The sequence below is a fragment of the Alligator mississippiensis genome, chromosome 7 (assembly GCF_030867095.1).
Source record: "Alligator mississippiensis isolate rAllMis1 chromosome 7, rAllMis1, whole genome shotgun sequence".
NCBI lineage: Eukaryota > Metazoa > Chordata > Crocodylia > Alligatoridae > Alligator > Alligator mississippiensis.
Genome location: NC_081830.1, coordinates 87238038 through 87262283, shown reverse-complemented (window position 1 = coordinate 87262283; position 24246 = coordinate 87238038). Strand labels below are relative to the sequence as shown.

The 24246-nt window shown below is 54.3% G+C and overlaps 1 protein-coding gene across 1 annotated transcript in view; it reads left to right on the top strand.

The window, feature by feature from the left end:
• Positions 1–22374, top strand: part of P3H2 (prolyl 3-hydroxylase 2) — a 96043-nt gene extending 73669 nt beyond the window's left edge. Inside the window, exons 2-15 of the mRNA XM_059731267.1 lie at positions 621–767; positions 2186–2375; positions 6930–7061; positions 8144–8286; positions 10920–11009; positions 11656–11696; positions 12395–12489; positions 14644–14771; positions 15426–15521; positions 15612–15762; positions 16638–16755; positions 18022–18097; positions 19975–20115; positions 20959–22374. Of these exons, the coding sequence (XP_059587250.1) occupies positions 621–767; positions 2186–2375; positions 6930–7061; positions 8144–8286; positions 10920–11009; positions 11656–11696; positions 12395–12489; positions 14644–14771; positions 15426–15521; positions 15612–15762; positions 16638–16755; positions 18022–18097; positions 19975–20115; positions 20959–21051 (1641 nt within the window). The 3' untranslated portion in view covers positions 21052–22374. The remainder of the gene's footprint in view (positions 1–620; positions 768–2185; positions 2376–6929; positions 7062–8143; positions 8287–10919; positions 11010–11655; positions 11697–12394; positions 12490–14643; positions 14772–15425; positions 15522–15611; positions 15763–16637; positions 16756–18021; positions 18098–19974; positions 20116–20958) is intronic.
• The last annotated feature ends 1872 nt before the right edge of the window (positions 22375–24246 follow it).

Below are 24246 nucleotides of genomic sequence, written 5' to 3'. Positions count from 1 at the left end.
CTGGGCTAGACCGACCTTTCGTCTGACCCGGTGCGGTGACTCTGCCACCCCAGAGCCCTGCTCTGGCTGGGTCAAGTCACGATGCTTCCCCTTGGCCAACATCACCGGCCGGAGCATAGACCAGGGATGCACGATGCTCCCCGCACTGGCTGGCTGGTCTGGGAAGCTGAGCCGTTGCCAGCAGACAGGACCAAAGCAAAGAAGCTGATGTGACTTCCCGTCCCGTTCCCCGCCGGAGTCTGTGCAAGTGGCGGGCGGTTCATGCTCAGGACCCCCCCAGGTTGCTGTGCTAGAGCTCCCTGCTTTCATCTTGGTGCTGGCTGCGGTCCATGATGGGCTGCTGCTCTCTCACGGATGAGAAACATCTTTGGAGAGCTGACGGGGCTTTGTGGTCCGTCTGTTGGGAGGGCTGGCACGCTTCTCCATCACGTTACCCGGGAGTTTCCCTTTGCACACAAGCATGAGAGCCACGTCGTGCTAGAAACTCCTGCCTGGCGTGACATGGAAAGATGGGATCTCCCCCTCATTCAACATTCGGGTCAGAAGTGACCAGGAGCAGGGCTTGTTTCTGGGCTATGTCACGGGGCGCTGACCGCCGGGTGCTTTTTCTCTCGTTCTAGCTGAACAAGCTGGAGGAGGCAGCGGATGCAGCTCACACCTTCTTCCTGGCGAACCCCGAGCACCTGGAAATGCAGCAGGACATCGAGAACTACAAGACCATGGCCGGGAAGGCCACTCTGGTTGACCGAGAGGCCAGGCCACACATGGTGAGTTTGGGAAACCGGCTCTCCCTGCCAGGCTGGCGAGAAGGGCAAGTGCCAGCCAGACTGGGGTTGGGGCAAATCAGAAAGGTACAGGGGCTGCGATCAGTTGAATTTGCACCGAGCTAACCCCACGTGCCCCGTTACCTTATTTACTCACATACCATGCTCATGTTTCCCCTTAAAATTATATTGTATTGGGGTCTGGGTCTTAAACAAGGAGGTTGACTCTTAGGTTAAAGGGGAAAATCTATCTTTTTTCCTTGCTTCTGCCTTCTCCAAACACGGTGTGTGTCTGATTTGGAGGCGTGTGGTATATGAATGAATACGGTGGTCCAGGCATCCTCCATCCTGTGTCCTGTGCTGGTCCCTCCCTCTTTGGGGAGCTCCTCCCTCCCTTGCTCATTGCTTTCAGTGGTCTGGCGTGATGGATTGCTTCATTCACACATTGCACAAGCTGATTTACACATCCTGGCTTGTGCACACTTATTTGAGGCCAAATTTTCTAGTCTGGAAGAGCTGCATGTGGTACACCTGCAGTAGGGTGGGCATAAGAGGGCTTCATCACACCCAGCCCGACCGGCATGACCCTGGGGTGTGCAACAGCAGCCTCAGGTACCGTTCTTGCAGCAAGGGATTGCCAGGGTTCAGGGTTGTCTCCCCTACCTAGCCGCCTCGCCTTGGCAAGATGCTGGGAGAGGCTGCAACATGCCATCCGGGTGACGAGCCGCATCCAAAGCGATAGGACCTCACACTATTCCCAGTGCCGCCTTGCTGCACCCAGGATGACTCTGGGGGCCTTGATTTTATCCAGAGAAGTACAAGAGAAGCCAAAGCAAATTCATCTGAACTATACCCCAGTTTATCGGGATGTTATTCACCAGGCAAAATTATGATATAGTGCAGAGATTGCAGAAACCTGCTCACTACAGGGTGGCGAGGTCTCAGGGTCCTCAATACCCATGATGGTTTGCAGCATCCCTTTGCCCTTGTGTGGCAGAGACGAATACAGTTCAGGTTCAGATTTCTGTATTCTCACCCATTTCTCTGAGATAATCTCTTGGCCAGTTGAAAAGAGAGCAGGGAAACTGAGTCATGACCCATGAACACTGTTCTTTTTGGGAATCGCCTGATAGCACTGGGTGTGATCACTGGCCTAAGCATCCCTTGAAAGGGTCCCTCTCCAGCCACGTCTTGCATGGGCTAAGTGTTGTGCTTCTGGGATCGGGGTGTCTGGGAGGAGGAGGAGGAGGAGGAGGAATGTCGTGACACATCCAGCACGGCAAAAAAGGGGTGAGGGCTGTTCAGGAAACCCCAGCAGCCCGGGCATTGATTTATTGCCTTCCCCCATTGCCTGGGTCCATGCACGTGTGCTCCAGGACTGCTGTCCTGCTGCTTCAAGGGCCTGCTTGGCTTCTTTGCAGGAGGCCTACAGCGCGGGGGTGAAGCACTACGAGAGGGAAGAGTACGGGCCAGCCATCGAGCAGCTGGAGCGAGCCCTGGAGGAGTATTACACGGCCGACGAGGAGTGCCGCGTCCTGTGCGAGGGGCCGCAGCGCTTCGCAGAGCACGAGTTCTTGGACTACCAAGCTGACCTCTACGAAGCCGTCGCAGGTGAGGCGTGGGTACTCAGCTCCTCTGGACAGCAGACCCTTCCCCTCCCTGCAGAGACGGTGACCCCCGGGCATCCCACATGCGCTGGGGCTCAGAGCAACTCCTTGCTTCCTTCCTCCCTGCTGGGAGGGAGGGATGGAGCTTGCAAGGGGACAATCTGTACGGCTAGGAGAGGGGCTGGGAAAAGTTCAATGCAACAAAAACAGGTGCTACCATCACAGAGGACCCGCTAACCACCAGAGACACGGTGCCGTGTTGGCTTTGCATGTCGAAGCAGTGTGAAACGGGAACGCTTTCCCCATAAGCCGCCGTGCTTGGCTTTGGCAGCACGGGAAAGCGCAGCAATAGAGGAGAGTCCGTCTGGCCACGGCAATCTCATCTTTGTGCCGTCTGGCTGGCCGCCCCGAGACCACTGTGCAGTCTCCCGGAGCGCCGTCTTTCTGTCTCCGTGGCAAATGCTCCCATTCAGAGGCAGGTTGGGCTTTATTTTTTGCCTACGCTCATTTGCTCCTACAAAGGCAAGGGCCTAATTGAGCCTAATGAGATGGGAAAGCACTGGGGCAGCAGGACGGAGGCCTCTTTGTTGAGCTATTTGTTTATTTAGCCATTTCAGGAATGAGATAGGGGTCATTTTTGGTATTCAGCCATGCAAGAAAAAATGAGGAGCGCCCGAGGCTTGGGCTACTGATGCACTGGGTATGGGGAGAAGGATGTCAGCTAAGGTGGGGGGGAGATTGTGCCACTTACCAGTCTGCACCTTCAAGCAGATGCAGTTACAGCCTTATAAATATGCCCCAGGTGGTATAAGAATACCAGTAAAACCAGTGCATCTACCATACTGGGATATTAATGCATACAGGTTTCTTGTGCTGATAAGCTTTGAGCGCAGCCAGCTGCCAGGTTCAAGCCATGATGTGCATGTGTGTGTGGCCATGTACAGACATGCATCCATGCTGTGGGATAGTCGAGGAAGATCTGCGCTTCCTCCAACCCTGGAACATGCAGCCCGAGACCAGCATGACCGAGTCCCTGCCCGTTTCCTAACAAGGGCTCTTCGAGGGTGCAGCTCTGTGCCATGCGTTTCAGTGAGGCAGATCTGATGCGATGCAGCCAGCAGCAACCTCCTTCAAAGAGAGCACCAGGTGCTGCGGCCGGCGGGGACTTGCTCCCAGAGTGCCAGGGCCAGCCCCCGTTTCTGGTCCATTGCCATCATGATGCAAACTGGTCTCAGTGGGGGCAGATGGCAAGGAGCAATGGACTCAAGTTGCAGCAAGGGGAGTTTAGGTTAGATATTAGGAAAACCTTTCTCCCCTGCAAGGAAACTCCAAAGGGCACAGCCCATCTGACCTGCGGTCTCACTGCCAGCCAGCCCCAGGCGTGCTGGTGCTTCCTCGGCGATATCTGCTGGGAACCAGGCAGAGCACCGCTGGCACTCGCTTCACGGAGGCCACCCCACAGCCCCCCAGTCCTCGTGGCTTGATATAAGTCTGTGGCCAAGCGGTGAAAGGGGTTTCAGCCCATTACCAGTGCACCTGCAGAAACAGGCTTGGTCGAATCTGTGGGGCATGAGAGAGAAAAGAGGAGTCCAGATGTGTCTTGGCTACTCTCAGAGATGTGAGGGGCAGCTCCCTGGAGCTCCGTCTCCTATCCTGAGCTCTTCAGTAATGCTGAGTTATTCAGTAAAGCAGCATTCAGTAATGCTGTGACATGCAGCAGGGTTTTTGGTTGCACCTGTGTTGGTCGAAGGACATAGGCAAGCAAGCTTCTTTGGGCAGATGTGATATCTTTTATCAGTAGGTGAAACAAAGTTCTTTGAAAGCTTTCGGGCACAAGCCCCCTTCTTCAGGCATAGGGAGACACTTCCCCCAGAGCTGGCTGCATGTCAGTGATGGGTGAAGTGACTCCTTTGCAGATACCCTGCAAAGACTTAGTGTGGTTTCTCTCCATGCTCATAAGCAGGCACCCTGGTTTTCTCCGATTTAAAAGCATCCCCAATTTTCGATTAAAAAATGTAATCCCAAATCCACATTTTTCCATGATCCTGTCCAGAGCGGGGGGAGGAGGGGGGGCTGGACCCGATGATCTCGCAAGGTCCCTTCCAGCTCTAAACTTTTTGTAAATCTGTGTGAAACACCGCTGTATGTGTGTGCGTGTGTGTGTATGTATATGTATATGTGTGTATATGTGTATATATGTGTGTGTATATGTGTGCATGTATATATGTGTGTGTATGTATATATATATATGTGTGTGTGTATATATATGCGTGTGTGTATGTGTATATGTGTGTGTATATATATATGTGTGTGTGTATATATGTGTGTGTATATGTGTGCATGTATATATATGTGTGTGTATGTGTGTGTATGTGTATATGTGTATATATGTGTGTGTATGTATATATATGTGTATGTAAATATATGCGTGTGTGTATGTGTATATGTATATATATATATATATATGTGTGTGTGTGTGTGTGTGTAGGTATGTGTGTGTATGTGTGTATATATGTGTGTATGTGTGTATATATGTGTGTGTATATGTATATGTGTATATGTGTGTGTGTGTGTGTGTGTGTTGTGTATATTAGTGGTGTTTCATTTAAATCACAGAAAAATGTGGATTTGGGGAATGTGAAAATTGGGGATTTTTCTTAAATCCCAGCAAACCAGGATCCTAGCTCATAAGGTACCAGGGACGTCCACAGTTCGGTTTGGGCGGTGCGTTTCAGATGCAGGATGCCGGCCCGGGTTTGCCACTGAGCCGCATCCTTGCTCTGCGCTGCTCTCTCCCGTCTATTACGCCGCGCGCGTGCGGAGCGCCGGTCGCCCTCTCCACCCGCTCTGGGAAGCCCCGGGGGGGAGCCGGGACCGCCCCGTGTTTCCGCTGGCTTGCCCTGTGCAGTTCAGGGGCCAGCTCTTGGCAGGTCTGGGAAGCTCTCTGGTAGCAGAGCACATGTTTTTGTTTCAAGCCCATGTTTGTTCCTTAAAGACGTTGGCGGTATACAGCAAGCAGAGTCGATTTGTAAGTACATTGCAGCAAGGGCCCCAAACTGGAATCAGATGTCGGCCTTGGCTTCGGAGCGCCGCAGCTGACACAACGCACACACTGTCTACTCCCACCCATTAGAAAGCTTGTTGAAGCAGATGTTTGCCATTCATTTTTACTCACCCGAGAGATTCGTCCTCATTAAGGAGCAATTAGCATAGGTGCTCTGCCCACAGCTGCATATGCCTCTATGAGGGGCTTGAATGCTTGCATTTAACTTCCCAGCCTGGCTTGCTACCTTGTTAATCCCAGCACGTCACGGATGCAGCATGAACCTGATGTTAGCAGTTACATGGCTGCAAAGGGGATTGTGGGATCATAGGAAAGCAGGGCTGGAAAGGACCTGAAGAGGCCCCTTTATGATTTTATTTTGTTTTAATCTTCTATTTTCCCCCTCTTAAGGGGGAAAAAAGAGGGAAAGTCCTAGGGCTAAAGCAGGCTGTGAACAAAACAATGTCACGGGCTGGAGCTGAGCAAAGAAAAAAAGGCTGGAATTGAGCCCGAACTGCCTGATGCTTCCTGTGCTGGTGCATAAGTCTCCGAAGGGACGTGCAGGAGCAATGACGAGTGGGTTGAACAGGCCCCAGGATGATATGTAGTAGAGAGCTGCCTCTTCTCTAGGCCCTTTTCTGATGGACTAGATGAGTCCAGGGCCCTTCTTGGCTCTGTGGTGCATTTGAACTGGTGTCCCTTTGCTCTGCTTTGGCTCTTGGGATCTAACAACTTGAGTGAGCTCCCTCTCCGGAGGGGTTTTGCATTCATAATCAGGAGCCTGGGGGACAAGACGGGTGAAGAAAGGCTGAAAGAATTAGCATTATTTAGTCTGGAGAAGAGAAGATCGAGGGGGATTGAATAGCAGCTTCACCTTCCTGCAGGGGGGCTTCAAAGAGGATGGAGCTGGACTGGACTCAGTGGGGGCAGATGACAGAAGGAGCAATGGGCTCAAGCTGCAGCAAGGCAAGTTGAGGTTGGATATTAGGAAGAATTTTTTCACTAGGAGGGTGGTGAAGCACTGGGACAGGTCACCCAGAGAGGGGTTGCAATCTCCATCCTTGGAGGTGTTGAAGACCTAGGTAGACCAAGCTTCGGCTGGGATGCTGTAGTTGGGGCTGGTCCTGCTTGGAGCAGGGCGTTGGACTGGATGCAATCTCCTGAGGTCCCTTCAACCCTCATTTTCTGTGATTCTATGAATGGTGCCTGGAAAGTGTGCGAATGCAAGCAGGACAGTGAATGAGCCCATTACTATGGTTGTTGCAAGGGAGGACAACGGGGACCTGGCACTGTGCACAGAAAGCCTGAGTCCTGCAACTGCTGAGCCTCTCCAAAGAGAAGCTGCACACTCAGCACCGCACACAATAGGACCGTGCATCTTTTTCTCTTGAGTTTCCATGTCACGTCATGGGGAATATTGTCTCCCTAAAGCCAGGGGTGGGCGGCTGGTTCCTTCAGGGCTTGACCATCAGCGTTGTGATCTCACATCCCCTCGTTGTCCTTTCTCCCCTGCAGAACACTACTTGCAGGTCCTGGCTTGCAAACAGGACTGTGTCCGAGACCTGGCCACCCGACCCGGGCGCATCTCACCCATCGAGAACTTCCTGCCGCTCCACTACGACTACCTGCAGTTTGCCTATTACAGGGGTAAGACCCGGCTCCCCTTTTCTAACCTCTCAGGGTTGGCTTGGGGGCTTTCCTGTTGTATTTGGGAAGTGAAATGTTCCTGCTGAAGGTGTGGGATGTGCAGGCCAGAAAGCAAAGGGGGTTGCTAGACATGGACAGCAGAGGAGCCCTGCGTAGCTTCCTCTCCTAGTAGACTTGCGCTTCAGCGTGGATGCTGCTTTACAGGAAAGCACTTGCTAGCTCTAACCCACCTCTTGGTCTCCAAAATGCACAGGGCTGGCTTAAAAATCATGAGATTTATTAATGAATCAATCATGGGATTCAATTCTTTTCCTCTGCCTTCCAGGATCAGGCTTTGAGGGTCACTTTATTATTATTATTCCAGCAACCAAAAGTGCTAGAAAACAGATTTTATATATATATATATATATATATATATATATATATATATATATATATAAAATGTTTAAGGAATGTAAATTTAAATAAATAAATATTGGAAGTTTTAAAATTATGATCAAAATTTTTTTTAAAAGATGGGCGTTTCACATGATCACGTGAGTCCAGGAGCTGGGACTTGAAGATAGGAAGGGTAATTAATGCAAGGCTCCAGTACAATCCCCCAAGTTGGCAGCACCATCAGAGTAGTGGTTTGATCACGTGTCTCTAATTAAACGGCACGCGGGATAAAGACCAGGTTCTGCTATGAAAAAAACAAGATGAATTGCAGGGTCCTACAGATGCTTGTGCCCACAAGCCCAGGGAAGGGGCAAAAGCCAAGCTGTCAGACCTATCCGAGAGGTATAAATCACAGAGACCTGGCTCGTGTCTCGTGTTCACCAAGGAGATCCCCTTTTAAATGCCCCTCGATATTCTTCCCCACTCCCCAACTCTGTCCTTAACTTGCCACATGACGGTAGCATCAGTCCTCCGGGCCCTGTCCATACCAAGACAAGCCAAGACCTGAAAGCAAGGCCATGGGGAAGAGCTCCTGCCATCCTCCTTTCACACTTGAGTCCGGTAGCATTGATGAAATCTCTTAGTTCAATAAGACCATGAAGCCTCTTCTTCCTCCCCTAACCCCCTGCTGTCCTCCTCCACAGTTGGCGAGCACACCAAAGCCCTCGAGTGTGCAAAATCCTACCTGCTCTTCCACCCGGATGACCAGGACGTCTTGGAAAATGCAGTCTATTATGAGAGCCTCTTGGAAGACAAGGTGGACCCGGAGACCATCGTCCCCAGGGAGGTGAGGATCAATGCAGCGAGAGGATCCCCAGTAGCACAGCACCTCGCTCGAGCATCTTTTGGAAGTTGCTTAATTAGTGCAGCAGCCGAGTGATTTTATGCTGCATCCGTGCAGAGGAAAGGGCAAGAGGGCGAAGGGGCAGGTGGGTGGTATTCACACCAACCTAAATCCAGACTCACTGGCAAAGCTGAGCGCAGGCCTCTTTTTTTCAGTCTGTAAAATGGGGGTAAAATATACCCAGCCCTGGCAGAAGCGATGATGTGATATGCCCGTGGGTTTGCAGGATGCTGCTTGGGAGAGGAGAGATGTAGGAGTAATGTTGTAAAATATTTCCCCGAGGGAAGCGACTGAGGTCAGCCTTGCTCCTGAGTCATTTAGGGCAAGACTGGACAAAGTCCGGGTGGTCGGAACAGCCTTGCCCAGCTGTTGAGATGAGCCGATAGCTGTTGTTTGATCAGCATGGAAACGGACCTCCTTCTGGCCTGAGTCATTTTTATTTGTGCTTCAGGGACTGCCTTTCCCACCGTGCCGACATGAGAAATCATGTCCTCATGGGGGCTGCACCCACTCCATGTCGCAGCGCCGGGGAGGGCCTGGGCTCTCCATTTCCTGGGGAAATCCAGGATTCAGGAAGAAAAGTTTCTGTTCTAAAATGGAGCAAGTTTAGATGTAGTTTCAACAGCTGCAGCAGCAATCAGTGATGATCAGTGGAGCCAGACTGGTCTCAGTGGGGGCAGATGACAGAAGGAGCAATGGGCTCAAGCTGCAGCAAGGGAAGTTGAGGTTGGATGTTAGGAAAAGCTTTCTCACGAGGAGGATAGTAAAATACTGCAACAGGTTCCCCAGAGAGGTGGTGCAGTCTCCATCCTTGGAGGTGTTTAAGACCTGGCTAGACAAAGCCTTGTCTGGCATGATGTAGTTGGGGCTGGCCCTGCTTGGAGTAAGCATTTGGACTAGATATGATCTCCTGAGGTCCCTTCCACCCACGTTTCTATGACTGTATGATTTTATATCCCCTTGCAGTTGAGGATCATTTATCTTTTATGATTTTATCTTTTATGGTTGCCTTACCTGTGGGTTTAGAGTTTGTATGTAGAGTTTAGATTATGTAGAGTTTAGACAAGACATGTAGTTTGAGATGAGAGTTTAGATTATGTAGAGTTTAGATAAGATATGTAGTTTGAGATGAGAGTTTAGATTATGTAGAGTTTAGATAAGATATGTAGTTTGAGATGAGAGTTTAGATTATGTAGAGTTTAGATGAGACATGTAGTTTGAGATGAGAGTTTAGATTATGTAGAGTTTAGATGAGATATGTAGTTTGAGATGAGAGTTTAGATATGTAGAGTTTAGATAAGACATGTAGTTTGAGATGAGAGTTTAGATATGTAGAGTTTAGATGAGACATGTAGTTTGAGATGAGAGTTTAGATATGTAGAGTTTAGACAAGACATGTAGTTTGAGATGAGAGTTTAGATTATGTAGAGTTTAGATGAGATATGTAGTTTGAGATGAGAGTTTAGATATGTAGAGTTTAGATAAGACATGTAGTTTGAGATGAGAGTTTAGATATGTAGAGTTTAGATGAGACATGTAGTTTGAGATGAGAGTTTAGATATGTAGAGTTTAGATAAGACATGTAGTTTGAGATGAGAGTTTAGATATGTAGAGTTTAGATAAGACATGTAGTTTGAGATGAGAGTTTAGATTATGTAGAGTTTAGATGAGACATGTAGTTTGAGATGAGAGTTTAAATATGTAGAGTTTAGATAAGACATGTAGTTTGAGATGAGAGTTTAGATATGTAGAGTTTAGACTGTGGTTTGTCTGAGCTGGTTGGGATGGGGCTGATCCTCCACGGCTCAGAGAGAGCAAGCAGGAGGGAGCCCAGCTGTCTTGCAGTGCTCAGGATCCTCACTTAGGCAACTGCATCCTCGGTTCTGGTCCCTGCCGCCGGGACGGATCATGCGTTTTGCATTAGACAGTCATTAGTAATGGACGGAAATAACCCAGGTAGCAGGGACCCAAGAGGCATCCGACTCCAAGGATCAGCCTGGGTCTGCCCGGGGGCATGAGCAGAGCAGGGCTCTGATCCCTGGCAAGCACAGGATGATCCTTCCTCTCTGAAGACCCTGGCACACTGCATGGAAAAATACAAGGAGTGTTGGCATGAGCAAAATTACCATATTACCCTGCATACCGTACACCCCCAAGTAAGGTGCACACCTTGTTCTGGGAAGGCAGAATGAAGCAAAATAGGATTTTTCCAGGATGAATGCTGGCCTCATGGAGCAGGCGAAGAGTCTCCTCTTCAGCATCACTCCCTCCCTCCCTCCTTGTCACACCTGCTGATGCATTGGCAGAGCCAAAAGCTGCTGCCAGTTCGGCAGGAGCTGAGAGGAGGAAGGCTTTATTTGCAAGGAGAGAGTGGGTGATGGATGAAATCTGCTTTTCCTGCATGTTCAGCACAGAGCCAGCCCCAGGGAGCTATTATAGCATCCCCCTGCCTCCATCCCAGCGTGGAAATCAGCTTAAAACCCACAACCCTGTTTGAGAAGGATTTTTTTGAGGGAAAGGTGCATTGCTTGGGCCCTCTTACACCTGTGATTGCCTTCTCTTCTTTATCCTTTCAGGAGGCTGCAACATTTCTGAGACGTTACAGGCTGGAGTCTCACCTGCTAAAGATGGGTGCAGCGGGCCTGGGATTCCTCTACACAGAGCCGGTAACAGCAGGGACCCCCCTACCATGAGTGCTTGTCACCCGTGGTGTCATTCAGGTCTCCTGTTCCCATCACCGAGGCCAGGCACATGCAGGCGGGAGCAGGGGGTCTTAAATGAGCAATCCCAGCTTGAATCGGGGTGTCTTTATGGTCATGGCAGGTGCTGATGAGTGTGTCTTCACTGCACAGCCCCTGTTTGCTGCAGGCTGGAGATGGGGAGCTGAGGCAGGAAGAGGCTAAGTGACAGCGTGGGGAATTGGGATGCATTTTTGGGGGAAGCACCCACCTCTGAGTACCCTGGGTATGCTCTGGTTCCCAGCCAGGCAGCCTTGGCCTGTGGTCTGAGATGAGGCTGGACCCCGAACCTAATGCGTTTCATCCCCATGGATCCAAAAAGTGGAAACTCAAGCAACAGGACCCCTGCTTCAGCCTGCTTGGGTGGAGGAAAGTGTGCGCATGTGTGTGAATGAGCATGTGCAAGCAAGAGCTAAGCTTGCAATCAAAGGACAGCCTGCACACTAGGATGGGGCATCCCCATATGTTCCCAGGAGCCAGAGAAACCCAAACCTTTCATTTCTTCCCCTGAAATGAGCTCCTCCATCTGTTCTGCTCCTTCCCTCCAAAACCCAGCCTCTCCCTCTCGTTGCAGAACTACTGGAACCGGTACGGGGCCCGGCAGGATGAGCACAGGTGAGCCGCACACCCCTCCCCACCTTGTTTTATGAGCTTTTGGGTGCACGAGGATGGTGTCCTGCAGCGGGGGCTGCCGTGGGCTCAGACCAGGTCTGTCTGCTTTCAAGGGCGATGCTGCCTCTGCCCCGCTGATCTCCACCACCCCAATGCAGGCGCTACATGCCGGTGCGATTCTTTATGGGCTCATCCCTGAGCTCCCTGCTAACATCAGCACACCCTCATCTGGGAGGGATGCCTGTGCACATGTTTTACAAATGGGGGGACCCAAATCTATGCAAAAAGGCAAAGAGCCCCTTCCCCAAGCCGCTTCCCTAACATTTCCCATCAAAGGATGCTTGCCTCTCATTGCAAGGCCCTGCAGCCTCCAGGAGCTCACCCTTGCAGCACCTGGGTACATCTCGGAGGCTCACGGGACAGGCAGAGGTAAAATCTGAGGTGCTCATAGCCCCAAGAGCGGTATCACTCTCAGGCTATCTTGGTGGACAGTACTGCAGCCCCTTTGATGCATTGGCAACACCCCGTACCTTTCGAAGGATTAAAATGATACAGGCTGGGCTGTGCTAGGACAGCGTTGGCTCTTCATCTTGCACCTAATGGGCAAAGTGCAGACCTTTCCCTGAGCACTTGGTCCCATCCCCAGGGTAGAGTCCCCTGGGACCCGCAGGGAACTTACCAGCTTCCCTTTTGTCGTGCAGCGTCCCCTCCAGCGTCAGCAGCGAGCCGGACGAGGGTCCCAGGCTGGTGATGAGCAAGAAGCCGGCTCCCAAGATGGACCGAGAGCTACGGGAGGGTGAGTTTGCCCGCATCCAGGAGTTGCAGAGCTCCCCGCCAGTCTGCAAGGCAGGTCTGAAACACCCCAGGAGGAAGCACAGCCGACCCACTGCCCCCTGCCTCTGGCCTGGCCAGACAGGAGGGGATGGATAGATCCACCCTCGAGCAGTGCTAGGTGCATGCCGAGTCCCCCTCCTAGCTTCGGGCGTGCTCGTTAGCTTACTATGTGGCTGTGTTGTCTCTGCCAGGATTCAGCATGTGTTCGGGGGTTGATCTGATCCGACGTGCCCCATCCCTACCTCTGCCTAGCACCGTTCATCCCCTGAGCGTGGTCCCAACACCCATCCTCTCCTAATGGGATTAATGCTTTCCCTGTTCCCCAGGGCCACCCAGCTAGGGACAGCAGGAATGATGAGGCTTTGAGGTTTCCTACCTGCCCCCTCTCCCCACAGTCCCTTTCCTCCGGTGTGAATCAAGTGCATCTGCATTCCCGTTGTTCCCGATTGCACATTCGCCCCCCAGAATTGGGGTCAACGGGGGCTTGCGTTGGTCTTGCAGGTCCCCCCAGAGAGTGCTTTTGGGCTGGCTCGGCATGATTTGCACCGGTTGAGCCCAGTCCAAATCGCGCTGGCATCAGAATCTGGCCCTTGGTGGCATCTCAATTTAGCCAAAGCAAACGCCTGTGCCCCTGCGGCCCATTTGGCCTGTGCTGATATACACACAGCCTCAGTTCTTGGAGCATCTTCCTTCCCGAGCGTGCTGAGCCCCGGCATGCCGCAAAGGCCAAGGTGTCATTAGCGCTGCCAAGGCCTTTCAACAGGGCTTCCCCATTGCTGGAGCTGTCATCGGGGCCTGGCCAAGCTCACCCCAAAGTGCAATGCAAGGATTCGGGTTTCCAAGCATGGAAATGAGGGATACAGCCACTGAATTGCAGCGTCCTGGACCATAAATGCTGGAGGCTGCAAGGGAGAGAGGAACGGGAAAAGCCTTGGCCATACCCAGTTCGCTCCCCCTTCCAGCCTCCGTGTGACACAGGAGACCTGGGCAGGATGGGTCTGACCCACGGCAGGTCTTATGTTCTTATGAAAGCGCCTGGGGTGCGTGAGCTCTGGACTTTGGGCTGCCTTCCTGACACATCTGCATTCATTATGGATATTGCCAAGCAACAACACCCACCACGAGGGAGGTCGTCCCCCCTCCAGATGCCTAAATCACCTTTGCAGACCATCTCGTGGGCGAGCAGTGAGCTCCTCACACAGTATCCTATATCCTCTGGCCGCGGACGCTTCCAAGGCCGGAAATGAGCTGCCGTTGACACGCACGCAAAGGCTTAGGAGAAACGCTCTGCCGCGGCGCATGGAGAGCGAGCCTGTGCCGCTGCTTCCTCCTCTTTATTGCAGCTTTGTAACAGCAGGAGCATTTCCCAGGATTTAAAAGCATTTCACCTTCCTCCCTGAGCAAACATCTGGTTTGAGTTTCTGGCGCAGTGTGCTGCATGATGTCCCGCTGGGTTTCAGCGCTCTGCTTTGCTGCGGGGATGAGCGTGGCATCACCCCTCTCCGGAGAGCATGCATGAGCCAGGGATGCTCAACAGGTCCTGGCTTGGCATGCAAAAAATTCACCTCTCTCCCTTTCAGCCTCTGCTCTCTGAAACAGGAGACGGGGGAAGATGGACCTTGCTCCGATGGCAGCTCTTAGGATCTCCCGGGGCAAGGGAAGGGGCCGGCTCTGCGGTGTCAGGGTCCCAGGACCCCTTTCCCACACCGAGACCCCATGGGGCGAATCCCCGCAGCGCCCTGCACGTGAGCGCCGACAATGCTGATGGCGATTCGAGAGCCCGGGGCTGGGAGCCAGGCCTGGGGAGGCTCCTACCAGACGCGGGCAGGAGAATATTTCGGGGTCGGCTATAAAATAGGTTTACGTTGGCCGCCGTTCACAGAGCCGCTTCGCCGGGACCGGGTCGCTGGCAGGCTCCTGAACCCGGCCCGCGAGTTTGCAGGGGGCCGCGTGAGAAAGTGGAAAATGTGGAGACCCTTGCTGGGTTTCCACGGCCTCCATCGGCCTTGCTGAGCCCCAGCCAGATCCTGCTGTGCCTTGCACGGCGGGAAAGCCGTGGACGCACGCCAGGGTGACTTCAGCTGTGTGCTCAGGGGGGCTGTTTTTGTCCTGGCAGGGGGGCCTCTGCTCTACGACCATGTCAAGCTCATCTACAACTCCACGCAGCTCAACGGCACCCAGCGCGTGCTGCTGGACGACGTCCTGTCCGAGGAGGAGTGCCGCGAGCTCCACCGAGTGGCCACCGTGAGTAGCCAGGACTACGGGGAACAGGGATGACCCCCAGACCCACAGCCCCGTGTAGCAGAGAGTGGGCTAGAGGCACCAAGGGACTAAAAATAAAATCCCAGTCCTGTACCTAGCTCCCAAGCCAAGCTGCTCCATGCTGCATTCGGGGGCACGTACCGGGTGAGCGTAAAAAGCCTTGGGCTCCTGTGTTGGGAAAAGAAAGCTGATGTGTTGGGGGATAAGCTCACGCTCCATACAGTCACGAAGGGTGTGAGCAAAGGGACTAGGGAACCACCAAGTCTCAGATACCAGAGCCCAGGAAGGTTTCAAACCAGCGGGAGAAATGAGACTGTTTTATGCAATGCATTGTTAACTGGTGGAACTCATCGCCGCAGGAGATAGGAGAAGGTGAGCCAGGTTCAAAGCAGGACTAGATAAATCCCTAGATGGTAGATACAGTAATAGCTATTAAATATTGCAGCCAGAGGTGTTTCCCTTGGCATCTCTAAACCAATGCTAGCAGATGCCAGCAGATGCAGTCCGCCGGCAATGATAGCTGAGCCCATTGGGCCCCATCAGTGTCGTTCGTGATGTGGGGGTATTTGAGAAGGGGGGGAGCAATGATGCAGATGGCTCTTGGGGCTGTTTCATCCCTCTCACCCCTGTCTGCAGGGCATCATGATGGCTGGCGACGGCTACCGCGGGAAGACCTCGCCCCACACCCCCAGCGAGAAGTTCGAAGGGGCCACCGTCCTTAAGGCTCTCAAGGTGCGTCGCACCAGGTGCCTTGAGCATTGCCCCCTCCCTCACCCGCCCTGCCCACCGGCTCACTCACCGTGTGCCTTGGTTTCCCCGCAGCACGGCTTCGAGGGGCGCGTGCCCATGCAGAGCGCCCGCCTGCTGTACGACGTCAGCGAGAAGGCGCGCCGCATCGTGGAGTCCTACTTCCAGCTCAACTCCACGCTCTACTTCTCCTACACCCACATGGTGTGCCGCACCGCGCTGCCCGGTACGGGGGTGACGCGCTCCGGGGAGAAGGGCAGAGTCCAAGCCAACGTCCTCGGGGCAAAGGCAGCTCGTCTGCTCCCGGGAGGGCCCTGGAGCATCTTCTCCCCCTTGTCCTCATTTGTCGTGCCCCATCATTAATTGTCGCCTTCCTTAATTAAGGGAGGCTTGTAGTTTTCTCGGTGGGCTTGGGCTCACAGGTCCCTTGGTGCAACCAATAGGCCTGTCTTCAGAGCAAGGGTCAGCAACCCTTCATGAAGAGCAGGCTGGATTCATGCACCTCACCTCTAATGCATCTTTCACGAAGAGCCGGCCATATGAATGCACTTCTAATTAATGCACCTCAGCCCAGCCCCACCTGGTCACCATTAAAACACCTTTGGTGCATGGAGCTTTCCAGGTCCTGAGGATGGGGCAATGGCTAAGGGGCAAACCTCAGCTTCATATCCCATCTCAAAAGGAGGGAGGCTGGATGGCAAGATTGGAGTGGGCAGGAGAACCGGAGACAGGACGGGAGGCAATTTTCACCCTGCTCCCTGGCTGTCTGGGTCCCATAGTTCGGCTGTGGTCTGTGCCAGTCCCCTCCGGCCGTCCCAGCTTGTCTCCATGCCCCCCAAAACCCCTGTAGGCTTTGCTCGCTGAGCCAGGTGATCTCTCTCTGCAGGCCTTAGGTTGCAGACCCCTGCTTTAGAGGGACAGGATACAACCCTGTATCCTCTACTGAGCACCTTCAGCCTCCAGTCCAGATTTCCCCTTTTTCTCCCATCGCCTTTGGTTCCAGCTGACGGCCGGGAGTGGGTGAGGGTCTCGGGGAACGCGTCACTCCCATCTCATCCCACCCATCCTCCTCTCCTCCCCTATCCCCACGGTCCTGCCTAGGCCAGCAGGAGAAGCGGAACGACCTGAGCCACCCCATCCACGCTGACAACTGCCTCCTGGAGCCCGAGGCCAACGAGTGCTGGAAGGAGCCCCCAGCCTACACCTTCAGGGACTACAGGTAGGCATGCCGGGCCAAGACCCTGTGCATCCACAGGTGCACGGGGAAAAAAGGTACCATCCTGGCCAGGTGTGACTGGAAGGGCCCGGGGATGGGCTTCTTGCACAGCGTCAGCTTGGTCAAATTGCACCGACCTCTCTGCCTAGCCCGTAAGACAACCCTAGACTGGAGGACTGCTTCCCAGAGGCTTGTGGTCTTTGCAAGCATAGGAAATGTTCACTGCTGTTTGCTTAAATCTTGCTAATAGTGATGTTTCTGTCTGATCTGAGCTGCTCAACCTGGTGCAGCTTCCAGGGACACTTCTCCAGGTATTGCTGCCACAGGTTCCCCAGTGAGTGAAGACACTGGTTACAAAACAGAGAGCCTTTCCTCCCTGTTTTTGCCTAGCTGACATGGGACCGATGCCGGGGTCCACGAACCCAAAGCTCTCCTGCAAACACACATCTTAATACAGGCATGCATTGTGTGAACGGTCCCAGCACGCGGATGCGCACAGCTAGATCGTATTCCTCTCCCACGCTTTCAGATTCAATTTCCACATCCTTTGACTGTGGAAACCAAGTCACTCCAGGGGTTGTACCTGGATGGAGGAGATCGCTGAATGGAGGGCGTTTGCAATCAGGCTTACCCACCTGAGACTGACACTTCCCAGTCCTTTCAAGCATCTTTGTGACATCCCCAGATGAACCTGATTATCCTAAGGCAGCCGACGCAACCCCACATGGTGCCCAGGTCATCAGATTGATGTTTTTCTTAAGATATTGGCCTCTGGGAGGAAGGAAATGTGTCCCTTCTGGGTTTAGATGCAACCCAAAAGAAGCAGGTCTCTAGCAACCCTCAGTCCCAGCACATCTCCTGCCTGCAAGGACTGCACGACCCTTGCAGGACAGGAGAGAATGGAGGCACTGAAGCAGTCATTCTCAATCATTTCAGACTTGCAGCCCGCCTTGGACAATGCCAGCTCTTAGTTTTCACTCTTTCTTTGCCTGCATAAAATAATAGAGCAACTTTTTTCCATTGCAAAGAACACAGAAGGACCCCAATACTTGAAATCCCTGGGTTTATTTGTGAATTAAGTTTGCACACCTCACAGTGCTGACGCTGTGCAGCACCCTCCAAAGGATCTCGAGGCACCCCAGGGCGCTGTGGCTCCCCTGGTTGAGAATCACTGCCCTAAACTATTACGAGCCTGAGTCAAACCCAGCGCTCAGATGTGCTTCCTGCGTTGCCTTCGTGGCTCCTCACTGTGCCGTTGTGTCCTCCTAGCGCGCTGCTCTACATGAATGCAGATTTCGAGGGAGGGGAGTTCATCTTCACCGAGATGGATGCCAAGACTGTTACTGTAAGTCAGCCCTTTCTGGGATATAGCGTTTGCGAGCTGGGTGGCTGGGTTTTGTTTCCATGCAATGCCTGTGCCTTCCCTGAGGATGCTGGTGTCGGGCTAGGGAGATCGTGGTCCCCTGGGAATTGCTGAACCCAAGCCATCCACACAGCCTGTCTTATCCATAATGCCCGGTGCAGGCATCGCCACCGGTAGCCCCTCGTGGCTTGCATTCCCTGTGCTCAAAAGCTGTGCAGAGCTACTGGGTTTCTTAGCCCACTTGCTCCTGATGTTTTTAAGAGCAGGCTGGATAAACATGTGGCTGGAATGAGTTAGTCAAAGACCATCCTGCCTTGGGCAGGAGCCCTGCTGACCCATCTTTTCTATATTCCTCTGACTCTATCCGCTCAAGATGCAGGTCTGCTTTCCAATAGCAGCCTCTGGTCTCGGCTCTGTTCGTCTGAGGCACAACAGGTTAAAGCTCTCCCCTTCCCAAGCCGGTCGAGATGCTTCCTGTGTTGGAGGTTTCCTGAGCTCTTGCAGCCCCTCGTGGCCAGATGTGCAGTCGCAGCGCGGCAGCTCTGAACAGAGGTGTGCGATACCCTCTGGAAATGCATTGCCGCCGGGCTCATGGGGGCTGCAGGGGTCCGGCTCGCTGCACGCCCCCTCCTCAGGACTTCGGAGGAGAGGCTGAGGGAACTGGGCTGATTTAGTCTACAGAAGGGAAGACCGAGGGGGATTGAATAGCAGCCTCCACCTCCCTGCAGGGGGGCTGCAAAGAGGATGGAGCTGGGCTGGTCTCAGTGGGGGCAGATGACAGAAGGAGCAATGGGCTCAAGCTGCAGCAAGGGAAGTTGAGGTTGGATATTAGGAAAAACTTTCTCACGAGGAGGGTGGTGAAGCACTGGGACAGGTTACCTAGAGAGGTGGTGGGCTCTCCATCCTTGGAGGTTCAAAGACAAAGCCTTGTCTGGGACGATGCAGTTGGGGCTGGTCCTGCTTGGAGCAGGGCTTGGACTAGATGTGACCTCCTGAGGTCCTTTCCAGCCCTCGTTGTCTGCGATTCTCCCCCCACTCCCATTGCAAGCCACCTGCCTGTGAAGACCGAATCTATTCTTACAGCAAGTCCTGTTGAAAACCCAAGACCCACCACTCCCGGCCTTTGAGCAAGGCGAGACCCAAATACAAGGCTCCAGGGCAAGGGTTCTCAACCTCGTCACTTAGAGTCCAGCCTCCCACTGGGGCAAATGCCGGCTTCATTTTTGACTATGGAAAAGTACCAGAGCAGTTCTTCTGTTGCAGAGAGCTCAGCGCGGCCGCGCCAGGGCTGGATGGGTTTGATGTTCTGGATTAATGTTTGAAACCTCTGGGTTTCTCTTGTGAAACCCATGGAGAGGCTTGCACCCCTCTCAGTGCTGTCATGGCACGGCACCCCAGGCTTGCTGCATGTCCCCGGTTGAGAAGCGCTGGTCTAGAGAAGGGCCCGTTTTCCAAAGAGCCTCAGCTTTTCCCCCAAGTTCAGCCTGTGTAGCAGAGCTTCTCGGCCTGCAAGGAAGATCACATCGAGCCTGTTCCTCTGCCCAACCCTGCACTTCCACCAGTCAAGTCCCCCAGGCATTTCCAGCGCCCTGGGGACGTTCACCCACCCACCTCCTCCAGGGCTTGTGTGGGAAGGGTTGGAGTGCAGCCAAGCTCAGCTGGAGGAGGGGAGCAAAGCAAGACCCAGGTGTGAGTCCCATCCCTGCCTGAGCCGCATGGGCCCTGGCAGCTCCATCTGCCTCCAGAGCCTGCCATGCAAGGGTTGGGGACAGCGGGGCAGGGCTGGTCTCCGTGCTGCCCAGCGGGTCTGTGCATCGTGGCGTGTGCAGCCCCGGGCACCTCTCTGTTGCTTCCCACAGGCCTCAATCAAGCCCAGGTGCGGGCGCATGATCAGCTTCTCGTCCGGTGGGGAGAACCCGCACGGCGTGCGGGCCGTCACCAAAGGGCAGCGCTGCGCAGTGGCGCTGTGGTTCACCTTGGACCCTCTGTACCGAGAGCTGGTGAGTGCATGCAGCATGACGAGGGCCTTGTGCAAGGCCTGTCCCATGGAGAGGGCAGGGAAAAGGCACGTCTGCCTCTCCTGGCACCATCATGGGTACGGAGAAGGGCTCCGTCTGCTCCCCGGGAGACCCCTGGATGTTTCCCTAGGCCAGCGGGACCCACCTGTAGCTGCCTCGAATACCACCGAGCAGTTCAGGACGTCATGTTAGAGATGAAAGGAAGTGCCCAACCAACCCCAGTCCAAGCAGAAACCCCACAAATGCAGGAGCTGTTTTGCATCCTAGCACTGGGTTGTATCCTTGCCACAGACTCTCTTCACAGCCTCGGGCAAGGCCCCTAACCAGTCTGCACCTTGTTCCCCCGCCGGAGAAAGGAGGACAAGCTCCTGCACAGGGGCTGTGGTGAGAAGCTCCTGCTCCCCACAAGGTCTCTCCTGCCCCACACCCATCGTGGGCTCTCCAGAGCCAGCAGACACACGGGGCCTATGATGCTGAAGGGCAGGGATAAGTGGGGCATGCCCGAGGGTCCCTCCAGCCAAGACTGGTGCAGCAAAGTGGTTTGCTTCGGGAGGGTGCTGGGGAGCGAGGACGCCCCGTGGCTGGTGGATGTAATATCCAGGGACGCGTCCCCATAGACCCGCACAGGAAGACAGCGCTTTTGAGGAGCTGGGCACTGTATTCAAATGTGGATGCACTGTGGCTTTATAAGGGGCACCGTGATACTTTCCAGGTCCCTCCAGACATGCCCTGTGCTCGTATCTAAAGCATCTTTCACCATCCCAGACCAGCTCCAGGGCTAATGGATGCAGGCTGGCACTGACGCTGCCTCTCCCTTCTCCGCAGGAGCGGATCCAGGCCGACGAAGTGATCACGCAGTTAGACCAGGAGCACCTGGGCACGGAGGAATTGAACATCAACCCGCGGGACGAGCTCTGAGCCCCGCTTGAGAGACTCTATTTGCTATTTATTTAATATTGCTAATCTAATGAGAACCCGTCTATTTTTGTACAGAGCCTCGGTATAAGTTAACGGGGGGGTTGGGGGGTACCAGAGTGCGGCGCTCCCGCCGGGCCCCCTGGGCTGGGCATGTCTCGCTGCCTGGCCCCGTGCTTCTTGGTTCCTCTTGCATGCACGTCCCTCTGGGCTCCCCGCTGCCCTGGAAAACAGACGTGGGGGCTCAGAGAGGAACAGCAGCCTGGTCCCTGCAGGGTCTGGGTGAGGGTGCACCAGGGGTTTGCTGGAGCTGGCTGTGCTTTCCATGCCCTGTCCCTTCCCGAAGCCTCCACACTTTGAGCACTGCTGTCTGGGACCCCCGGGACGGCTAGGTGATGGGCTCCAGCGTTGTGCATGGCCAGGTGGAGGAGGGGGCATGCAGCTGAGCTAGCACAGCACTAGGATGCTGTTCACCCCATGCAGGTGATATCTAGCCTAGAAAACTGTTTAACTTGGTGCTTTGCTATGTACAGCACCTGGCGAGGGTCAATGCAGCATGGACCCCTCTCCACACAGCCCTGTGGGGATGGTGCTGGGGCTTGTGATCCCTCCAGTTGCTCTTTCTTTCCCCCTTCGCCCTCCTTCCAGCATTTCCAAGCTTCTTGGCACCCTGAGCCAGTCCTTTGTTTCTCTGCTGCTAAGCCCGGTCTTTTAGCAACATCCCGCTGCTTGGAGGAGCTGTGTGCAGAGAGACCCATGCACAGGGGGGTATTCCCAGTACTCCCAGAGCCCCCCCACCAGCAACTTGCAGCCATTGCAGAGCTTGCACCACGTCAGTGCAGGCGGTCTGGGCTTCATACACCTGCATGGACCAGGCAGCTAGGCAGGAGGACCACGGGCTCTGGGCACAGAGGCAGCAGCCGTGTCCCTGATGCTAGTCAGAGCAAGGACACCCCAGTCCCTGAAAGGCTCCGACCATAGGACTGCTGCCATCAGTCCCCAAGGTCACACCTTAGCTGCTGATGGGCTGTCCCTCAGCCCAGGCCTGATCAGGCGCCTCTTGGAGAAGCGCTTGGCACATGGGAACGCTCCCTGCTGGAAGCCGCTGCGTTACCCTTGTGCACGGGGTTGGATGTACACCTCGCTGCTGGCTGCACCGACACCGCGGGAGCACCATCGAGGGTTGTGGTAGCATGCACCTGCTGCATGCCTGCACCCAGCTGCCTCTGCCCTGCACCCCAGCACGTGGAGGGGCACAGCCGGGGCTGTGTGAGGGAGGTTGGGAGCTGGCACTGAACCACAGGAGAAATAAATGAGCCACAGTCAGCAGTCGTTTCCTGGTCTGATTGATCCCAAAAGATGCGGCAACCAGGACCATGGGTTGACAGAAGCAGAGAAGCAGCTGGGCCCACCAGAGCAGAGACTGGTGCCCACCCTTCAGTCTCCTGTGGCAGGTACGGGGGTGTTTCTTCAGCCCCACTGTGCTCTTGCTCCAAACACGAGCCACTGTCCTGGCTTGGGGGCAGGGGTACAGGAAGCCTCCTGGCTGGGCAGCAACCCTGCTGCAAGGACCTCCTTGGTCAAGTCCCCTAACCCGTCTGCACCTCAGTCTCCCACCGGAGAAAGGCGGATGAGCTGCTGCACGGGCAGGCAGCCTCGCTGGATGATGTGCACTTGGTTTTCAATGCACTTGGTCTTTGCTGCCTGCTTATCCTAAAAAAGGGGTGAGGACCAGGACCCCCAACCCTCAGTGCTCCCAGCTGCTGCCCATCATGGACCCCTGCGCCATGCACCCGCTGAGGCTAGCACGACCTGGCCCAGGGCAGCAACTTCAACCAGGTGTTTTCTCCACCCCATCCACCACCCACAAAGCCTTGGCCCATGGTCCAATGGGTTTTTTTTTTTTCCAACCTCTTTTTTTTCATTTGCTGAACCCTTAACATTTTTTGAATGATGATGTGAACCTCATTGAATTGTAAGTAGGGTATTCACATACTTCTGACTGAGTATAGTCATCTTGTGTGGATCCTCTAGACACAGTCCAAGGGCCCGCAGGGGGGCTGCAGACCCCGGGGTGACAACCAGTGCTCCAGTACGTTAGGTTTTTCTTTCAAAGCACAGGGCACTGCACAGCCCCGGCAGAGCCCAAGCATCAGGCAAGCTGTAAAGTCTGAGTTGAGCTCTGTTTGCAAAGCTAGGGTGAAGCAGCAGTGTTTTTGGAAGTGGGGGAGTGCAGGGGCTTGCCCCATGATGGCCACCCAGAGTCATGTTGGACCACTCCTCAGCCTTGCAAACCTCCCCTGTACCCGGGGGGTGACTGCACCTACTAGGCTAGGTGACGGGGGCACCAGGAAAACCTCACCAGTCACATGCAAACACCTCCCACCTGCAGACAGGAGCTCCTGCAAACCCCCTCACTGCTGGGGCCATGCCAGGATCCCTGCCATGGTAGAGCAGGGAGCTAGTGCCTTGGACAGCCCTTGGCAAACCTGCCCTGCTGCCAACAGGCCTGTGCCCCAGAGACACCCAAATTAACTCTTCCTGTGCTGAGGTACCGCAGTTACATGGTCTGGGGCACAGTTCCTGGTTCATCCAGTGTTAAGCATTGGCACCTGGGGCTGCTAGCCCTCTGCTGCAGGCCTGAGCAAGCCCCCCCAGGTTCCTGGTGTGAGCTGCTGCAAAGTGGCCATTACCAAGCTTGCATATTGCCATTCATATGGGGTCCTGCCCAGACCGTGCTTGCCCCTCGGCAAACAGGGTCAGCAGCACCCGAGCCCTGGAAGGCAGCCCAGGGTGTGCCAGCTGCCCCTGGCATTAGGTGTGGTTTGGCGCAGCTGCCACGCACGGGGCAGTACCCCCCCTAGGACTCATACTAGCACGTATGGAGGGATTAGCCGGGGCTGATTCACAGCTGCAAAAACACAGCATGGAGGAAGCTGCATGACAGGCTGGGAAAAACTCAGCTGGGCCCAGCAGTGCAGGTAGGGGCACAGGGCAGGGCTACAGCACTCCCTCAAGAGGCTTTTATTAAGAATAGGATGTTTCCTTTGCTTGTCACTGATGCTGGCACCCAGCTCCCCGGGACCAGCCCTGGGTGCTAGCGGTAGGGCTTTGCATTCGTTTCAGAAACAGCGTGTATGCAGCTGCCATGTGCCTGGGGGGGGGGGTCCAGCCCATGAAAAACCATTCATACCGCTC